General features: G+C 45.9%; 1 protein-coding gene across 1 annotated transcript in view; it reads right to left on the reverse strand.

The window, feature by feature from the left end:
- Positions 1-4732, reverse strand: part of MMP14 (matrix metallopeptidase 14) — an 81685-nt gene extending 76953 nt beyond the window's left edge. The window contains exon 1 of the mRNA XM_069238243.1: positions 4281-4732. Coding sequence (XP_069094344.1) covers positions 4281-4358 — 78 coding nt within the window. The 5' untranslated portion in view covers positions 4359-4732. The remainder of the gene's footprint in view (positions 1-4280) is intronic.
- Positions 4733-9110: the final 4378 nt, after the last annotated feature.

A 9110-nucleotide genomic window follows, 5' to 3' on the forward strand; every position in this document is an offset into this window, starting at 1 on the left:
ACCTCATGCCTCTTTTTCCTACCATCCAACACTTGTTTTCTCTTTATCTAACTTTCTCTGGTTCTTTTTCATCCCTGGCTTCTCCCTTCGACATTGCTTCCTCATCTTTCTAACCCCCTTCTCTGACTTATCTTTTGCTCTGGATGGTCTGGGTCTGATGATGAAAATATGTCTGGTACCCCAAAAAAATGAGTTCCATTGCCTACCATTGGCACAAACTAAGCCCTGTTTTTTCTCTTTCTTTTGAATGTTTCATTCATCTTAACGTGGTAGTGAAAAAACCTAAAGAGACTAAATGTAAAACAGGATACTAGAGAAAAGATGACACACTGGCTATGATTAAATAGAAAAGTAGACAGGTCTTCAATATCTGCATCATCACATGCTCCAAATCCGGGTTTAAAATAAGGCATTTTTGGAGAACAGAGAACTCCCTCCTCTACTTCTCAAAGAGTTTTGGAGCATCCTTGGCAAGCTCAGACCTTTGGATAAAATAATTGTAATCCTGTGCCACCCAAGGAGCTCTCTGCTGTAATAGCATCCTTCTTGTGTGGAAATATTGAATGATAAGGAAACTGGCATCAGATACTTTGACTCAGAGCCCTGCGCTTACTCTCATGAGTATTTTGTCACAAGCCTACTTGTCTGAGTTTCTTCCTTTATCTGAGCCCGGCTGCTAGAGGTTCACTGTGAAAAGTCCTCTGCCCGTCTGTGTCCTCAACCCTTTAACTAGGGCTGTCATAAACAAATCCTTTATTTAGCTTCCTCTGGTAAAAAGTGAACAATTTCTCTTTCGCCATTCATTGGTTGGTGATGGGGGGTCCTGATCTTATAAGATCAGTTGCTCAGGACCTTCCTGCCTGAATAGTTCATGTGTTGGCAATGCTTGTGTTCACTCAACTCCTAGCCTGGCATGCCCCAGGGGTCGAGGTCATTGCTGCCTCATAATGTGTACCATATCTCAAATCTAAGCGGATTCCCAGCTACTTAAGAGAACAAATGCAGATCAAATGAAGTGCCTACAGACCAGATGCATCTCAAGGTCCACAGCACGAACCAGGCCGAAACTGACATGATCGCTGGAAACGCGACACAGTCTCCTCTTGGGTTTCTGGGAAATGTATCTGTTCCATTTATTGTAAGAAACTATTTTGACGCTCGAACCTCGGATTGCTGCGACCTCTGAGATCCACTTTCATAAAGCTCTTCAAAAGAATATTATTTAGTCATATCAGGGACTGACTGAACTATAACTAAATACAGCTGATCTGTTTTTTAGAACATGACATTAACACGTTTTAATTCCAGAGTACAGGTGTCCTCAGGCAAGGAAAGAAATCAAAAAAATAATAATAATTCATCCTGTGATCGTCAGACTCTACATTTTTTTGCAATTAAAATTATTTTTGGACTCCCCCACGTCAGCCCACAGCCTGTGAATCTCTTAGCGTTATGGCAGTTTCGGGACACCTCACTACATTTTACAGAGCAGGGGGGGGCTTTTTTGCAGCTTTATTTAGCAGGAACTCGATCCGAAGGGATCGGACCGCGTTACCTGTGCACCAGTTGCTTTACACAAGGTCACATTCATTTTACCAGACACGAGGAGATTAAGTGATTTTCTCTGAAACACAGGATGTTCAGCCTGAACCTGGTTCCAAAGTCGGCAGCTTTGGCCCTGACGCCACATCCTCTTCCTACTTTTCCTTACGTCACTGGTGAGCCCCCACCCACACAAGACATTGTGCCCAGTGCCCCCTCCACCGCCCACCAATTATTTGAAGGAGGAAGTCACTCCTCCCTGGTCACAGCTGACCCGCGCGCGTCTGCATCTCATGATGTCCCTCTTGCCAACTACCATATACATTCATTTTCTGGATGTTCTGAGCATCTCGGTATTTGACCTTTTTTTACGTAAGAAAACTTCACTTTTATGTCCCGATTCTGATTGGCGGGGAAAAGGTTCGGTTTTTCGCGATTGCAATTCTTTCCCTTCAGTTTTTTGGAGCTGCAGGGCTCGGCTGTTTGAATGTTCTTGTGTGTTTGGCTGAAAGAGTGAGTGGGCGGGGAGGGATTGCCGGAGGTCTGAGGAGCGGGGGGTCACGGATATGGGGGGAGCCCAACAAAGAGACCTTTGTGGGACTTGGGCAGGATGAGAGGTGGCCTAGTCAAGCATTGACAAGATGCCTTTTATCCAAACTCTGCTGCTGCAGTCTCTCACCCCTCCTCTTAAATTCCATGTGGGCAACACAGGAATTATACACAAAAATGGGAAAATAGCTTTCATCGACATTAAGCGTACACATTTCTTAACTAGGGCCTCCCGCTCGGTTTAGAACATTAGTTACTGGAGAAAGGAGCACAAGTTGCCCCTTCGCCAGGCGACACCACCACCATCCCGATCATGGGGTACCACATTCGCTGCGTTCCGTCCTAGGACGGCCAAGTGACTCCATGTCACCTGGCCATAACTTTTCCAGTTCTGGGTTTTCATTTAACATGGCAGGGCATTCTGGGAGGTGTAGTGTTACTTCATTTTAAGTGACCCCCACTGGCCCAACACATCCGATTAAAATATATATATTGAAAAGCGAAATCCCAGAATAGAAAAGTTGTGTCCCGATGGCAGCTGGGTGCTTCAAGTAAAAATATAGAGTGTAAATGTTTACGGTCTTTATGACGCGACTGAGGGCTCGAGTAGGTAGGTGTGCGCATCAAAGGAGGGCCTGAAGAGGCTGCCGTACTTTTTCGGGGAGTTTCAGTGCACACGGAAATCGAGGGTGGGTGTCCATTTCTCCTTCAGGGTGGGTGAGCTAATGTTTCAGCCACAGGGGCCGGGCAGTCCATTTAAGTGAGACATGTTTCTGCCCAGCAAGGAGGAGGTTAATTCTTATCAGGTCTATAATGAGGGCATTTATTCGAGTCTCAATGATTCTATCAAGTGGGAGAAGGGAGCAGCCAAGCTGCTGTACATTTCCTAAAGTCGGTGTTTGCATGGATGGAGTAGGGACTTGCTTAAGTTGGGGGCTGCTTCGTTTCAAAATAATCATTCCAGAGACTTAATTAGGTAACAAACAAACAACAAGCTCAGCAGAACGCGCAAGTAGGGGTAGGGGCGAATGCCTGAGCTGTACTTTACTGCTGTTCTGCAAAAGACCCGAGTTCTGCTGAGCAGCGCGAAAATGTACAATTGCAAACAGATGGGTGAGGCGCTGGCTCTCCCCCGCCTGCATCCCGAGCCAAAGATTCAGGGCACCGCTTCCTGCCTCTAGTATCCACACATATATTACCTCCCCAGCACTTCTACGTACACGCCCGATCGATGCACAGCACCCAGCGTAGTCCACACCACGCGCCCGTGATACGAGTCATTACCCAATTCAATGGTACCCGTTTTAATACTCCAGAAGAACGAGCTGGCCGGATAGAAGCCAGTAATGTCCAGGTTACGCGCCGGTTAACAGCCCATCCCCTCCAAACAGCACTACACCTACGTGCTAACAAAGAACCCGCCTTCCGCAGCCCCTTCCGTTCGCCAGTAGAGACCCCGTCGTGCTCCAACATCCCCAAAGTCAGGTTAAATCACGATTGCACTACCGCACAGGGTAATTCTTGCTGCTCAACCATTTCCTTGACCTCTGCACCACTACATGTGACCTCTGTAAGGCACGTCTGCTCCAAATACCAAATCTGTACGTAATGCTTAAACGTGAGGGGAAGGGGTCTGTTTTCTTCGTAGTGGGATTACTTTATCAGAAGTTCTTCCTCCAAAAGCAGACAAAGAAAAGTAAAAAAAAAAACACAGAGGAGTCAGCCAGGCAGGGAAGGAGGCGAAGGGGAGGTCCGGCCTTGGCCCATCCCCAGGCTGCTCTCCTAAAACCTTTCAGCAGATCTCATGTGCGAGTGACCTCATGTCCCCCGGGGAGGCTGGAAGGGAGCCATTCCCCTGCCTTTATTAAGGAAATAAACCGTTTTCAGGAACAAATGACAATAACACCTTGTCAGCAAATCCAACCCAGCAAGAAATACGAATATTTAGGAATCCATTTTTTTTAAAATAAGGACGGGTAACTGAGCCAAAGGCCGAGTGCTGGGCAAAAAATAAATTAAGCAATAATAAATATAACCACCAACCATAAAGGGGTGGGAGGGCTGCAATCTATTTTAAGTGGCCTGAAGTTGTCAAAAGCGAGAGGGATCACGGTATAGCTGCGTAGCCTGAAACTCATAAATATACAAAGGCGTCCAAGAAAAAACACACGATTATTTAATTATCTTACCTCGGGGCTGAAGTTGGCCGTGTTGGCTCCACACGAAGACAGCGCCATGCAAAGCAGGAACCGCAGCGCCGTCTGCATCTTTGTAGCACCTTGAAACTTCTCGGCGCGACTTTGGGGCGTTTCGAGCTTAACTCTCCTTATTTCTTCTTCCTTGTGTTTTTTGATTTTGCTATTATTTTATTATTTCCTCCGTCCGGCGGAGAAATCCTCTTTCCCGGGAAAAACGTTCTTTAAAACAACGCCGAAAACCCAAAACTGCCCCATAAAATTTAATAAGTTATAGAAGGAAAAATGTGATAAATAGAAAATCCTCCGCGTCTCCGGGACGTGGAATGTAATAACGGGGGAATAGCGGTATACCAGCGGTTCGGTTTTCGAGGGAATGCTATTTTTTTTTTTATTCTCCCAGGTTTTTCTTTCCTCCTTCTCTCCCCTACTCCCCGAAGCCAAGTGGAGACGTGGTCGCTGCTGAAAGTAATTAGAACCAAAAGGGGAAGGGAAAAAAGATCAGGGAGGGGTCTGCCTAGGGACCTCTTACTTTTTTTGCGCTGCGGTCAGGGCCGCCCTCTGCTGGTAGGAGAAGGTTTTTTTTTTCCTCTTTTTTACTGTTTGGTGATGTTCAACAGCTCGAGCATGGCCCGAAGGCGCCAGAGCACTTTTTCAATCGGCCAGTTTTCAACAGTCACCGAGGAGGATGTGGAACTTCAATAACTGTATTGTTTCACTGAAGGTACAGGGTATAAAAAGAAGTATTTATACTGTAGATGTTTTTTCGTTTTGCAGTCATGCCGCCCAAAGGCAAAGAGGAAAACCATGCTCCCAAAGCTGGGTGGGGTTGGCGCTTCATCAAGGTTCCTTAACAGACACGTGAGAGGGATAGTTGTGAGGATAGCTCACTCGGCCAAAGACCCTGCTGTAGCTAGAGTGGAGCCGGTAAGTCCCCGGTTACCATCCCTATATCATTAGTTAGCTGGTTCATTTACCTGCTGTAGGACTCTTGAGTGCAACTTGCAGGCTACAGGTGTCACAGTCAACCTGATATAGCCGCCCGGTCAATGCTGGTTGTGTGTAGCCCATTCATTCGTAGGTCTAGCTTTCTAATCACAAGCACATTGCAGGCGGGGGCTTTGGAACCCATCAAAGCCGGACACCACAAGTCACACAGTGCAACGAACGTTTTGCTGTAAAGTCATGACTGGCTGACGGCGTCACACAAAAGAGAATGCTATGTCAATGCAGGACACGCTGGTAAATTATTATCCCGGCCTCAGAGATCTGCTTGAACTAGCACACAAAAAAAAGTTTCTTTTTCTTTTTTTTTGTTGGACTCTGATCGAAACTTTGCGACTTCTAAAGTGTGTGCTTTACATGTTAACAAAACCCGTGTATGTGCACAGTGCATTAGACCAACACATTATCATGATTTTTGTAGCGCTATGAAGAAACAAATACTGTGGCAGCAGGCGCTATATAATAATAAGGCATCGTTATTCCTGAACAATGGAAGCTACTGGCAGACATAAGAGCAAAAAAAATGATTTATGCTATTTTTTTTTTAAGGAATGGGTGGGTTAGAAACTAGAGGACAAAGAGAGATGGGAGGAGACAGAATATAAGAGGCGGGGAGAGGGAGGTGAAATCCAGGGAAGTGGTCAGAGAAGGGAAAAATGGATTTAGAATGAGAAAAAAGACAAAAAAGGAAGGAGCGCGGAGTCAGCAGGAAGTGGGAAAGGGGTGGAAAGCCTTGCAGAAAAGAAAAAACGTAAAGTCATCTTTGAAGGGAAAAAGCAGGCTGTCAGCACTGGGACAGCTGGCGCCCACTCTGTGGGAGGCTGGAAATTATTTTCCCCTTTTTTGCTGATAAGGTGTATTATTTCGTTTACTCTTTGAATTTTGGCCACTCTGGGAGAGGAAGGCGTCAGGTGACCTTCAGTTTAACCTGAGATGAGCCAGACGACTAAGCAGAGTTCTTCTAAGTGTCACTGGGAAGACCAATTCACGCATATTTTCACATAAAAGTTACATCCAATTAAACAAGCATTGGTAAATCCAACAGGTCTTCCGTATGGGGGGATCTATTGGCTTTGTCAGTGTCTTTTAGTCATGTTATACTGCAGCAGAGCTGCTGTGCAGCATGGCTAAAAGTTAGAAAAAAAGCTTTGTGATGCAGCCAGCATTGTCCACGAGCGGCAATGATCTGTTTTCTAAATAGATTACTTGCTGCCATCACAAAAAACATTTCCTGGAACAAATGACAATAACACTTTGTTAGCAAATGTAAACCAAAAAGAAATTAAAGTTTATGCATTCATTTTTTTTATTGGGTGTAGAAAATGTGGCTCAAAGGCTGAGGGTGCTGGGTAAAATACAGATTAAGTAACAATAACAAAAACAAATGATAACCGCCATCCACAAACATGTACAAACGTTGCAGTCTACTTAAAGCGGCCTGAAGTTGTCAAAATTGAGAAGGATCACGGCATGGCTGCAATATCTGACACTTACAAATACATAAAAGGTATTCAAGGAAAAAACTCACTTGTTTACAAATTATCTTACCACTGCACTGAAATTCGCCCTGTTTGCCCTACATGATAAGTGCCTAAAAGGTCATGCAGAGGAGGCAGTGCAGTGCTGTCTGCATTTTTGTAGCATCATGAAACCTGTTTCTATGGCTCTTGGGCACTTTTTATTTTGGCAGGATCGGAGGAGGCAGGCAATGAAGGGGAGTGGAGGGAATGGATGAGGCAACCAACAACGGTAAAGGGGGCAGGGTCAAACGGGACAAGCAACAACGCAGGGGGGGTGAGTAGTGGCAGTGCAAGCAACAATGTTGAGGGGGTGGGTGTGAAGAAGGGGATTACAAGTAAAAAGGAAAAAAAACAGTACCTCTGAAAGCGACAAGCAGTGGAAGGATACAGAGTAAGGGAAGCAGTACTTGGGTCATGTTGCAAGATAGGGACAAACACATAAAGAGAAGCCAGCACTCACTGACCAAAGAGAAGCATTGAAGTGGGAGTGATGATAAAGCCAGCCCATGGTAAGCAATAGGCGAGCTCTAAGCCCCCTGTAAGTAAACAAAAGAATTACAAAATCAAGACTATTTTTTAAACTGTGAACAAGCACTAGGCAAACGCAACAAATTTGACACTTAGAAACCTTTCCAGTAAAAATTTGGGTTTGGTGACATGTAGTCACTTGGAGCCAATGCAGGAGACCAACTATAGTTGGGAGCCAGTTGGGGGAAACAACCTTGTCCTTAAGAACAGTTAGCTTAGCTGCAAAAGCAATCCTCTGTTAAATCCAGGTACTTTTATCCTTTGCGGGCTTTTCCAATGGAAGTGATCCTGAGGCAAGGGATGAAGGATGCTGAAGAGTCTCATGGAAGCTGTGGATGTGACTTAGTCGACTTCAGTCTTCCTGTAGGCACTCCTCAGTCCCAAAAGATGGTGTGGGGGTCCTGGTAACATGGTTGATGTCCCATGAGGTCACCAAAGTCCAGACTACCAGTCGCCCGGTGTCACGGTCACAGGCCAACATTTCCTGGGTTGATAGCTCGTCCTCTGAAGTCCCAGCAGATCTCTTACAGTACTCCTGGGCTCAACAAATTCATTGTAACTCTATGTTTTGAGTCTTGGCCCCTGGTGGTGCATGGAGGTGGTGAGAGGGACTTGAAGACTTTGGACTACCAACTTGCCCCCGCAGGCTTCTTCAATTGTTGTGTCCTTGTGCTGCAAACAGGAGGTCAGTCGTCTGGCCCTTAGAGTCTGTTGGCTTTGCTGGGCTCAGGAGATAATTCCTCCTTACGCACGACACAGCAGGCACAGTCCTCTATTCAGTAGCTGTAGGAGGCTGGACTGGCTTGTAGTGAGTACCAAGGGGTACTTACACCTTGCACCAGGCCCAGGTATCCCTTATTAGTGTAGAGGGGTGTCTAGCAGCTTAGGCTGATAGAAAAGGTAGCTTAGCAGAGAAGCTTAGGCTGAACTAGGAGACGAGTGAAGCTCCTACAGTACCACTAGTGTCATATGCACAATATCATAAGAAAACACAATACACAGATATACTGACAATATGCCAAAGTATCTCAGTGATTACCCTCAGTATGAGGATAGCAACTATACACAAGATATATGTACACAATACCAAAATATGCAGTAATAGCAGTAGAAAACAGTGCAAGCAATGTATAGTCACAATAGAATGCAATGGGGGCACATAGGGATAGGGGCAACACAAACATATACTCTAGAAGTGGAATGCGAACCATGAATGGACCCCAAACCTATGTGACCTTGTAGAGGGTCGCTGGGATTGTAAGAAAACAGTGAGGGTTAGAAAAATAGCCCACCCTAAGACCCTGAAAAGTGGGTGCAAAGTGCACCTAAGTTCCCCAAAGAGCACAGAAGTCGTGATAGGGGAATTCTGCCAGAAACAACAACACCAGCAATGCAACAATGATGGATTTCCTGACAAGAGTACCTGTGGAACAAGGGGAACCAAGTCCAAGAGTCACGATCAAGTCGGGAGTGGGCAGATGCCCAGGAAATGCCAGCTGTGAGTACAAAGAAGCTGCCACAGGATGGTAGAAGCTCTGGATTCTGCAAGAACGACAAGGGCTAGAAACTTCCCCTTTGGAGGATGGATGTCCCACGTCATGAAGAGTCGTGCAGAAGTGTTTTCCCCGCAGAAAGACCGCAAACAAGCCTTGCTAGCTGCAAGGGTCGTGGTTAGGGTTTTTGGATGCTGCTGTGGCCCAGGAGGGACCAGGATGTCACCAATTGCGTGAGGGGACATAGGGGGCGTCCAGCAAGACAAAGAGCCCACTCA

The sequence above is a fragment of the Pleurodeles waltl genome, chromosome 6 (genome assembly GCF_031143425.1).
Source record: "Pleurodeles waltl isolate 20211129_DDA chromosome 6, aPleWal1.hap1.20221129, whole genome shotgun sequence".
Taxonomy (NCBI): domain Eukaryota; kingdom Metazoa; phylum Chordata; class Amphibia; order Caudata; family Salamandridae; genus Pleurodeles; species Pleurodeles waltl.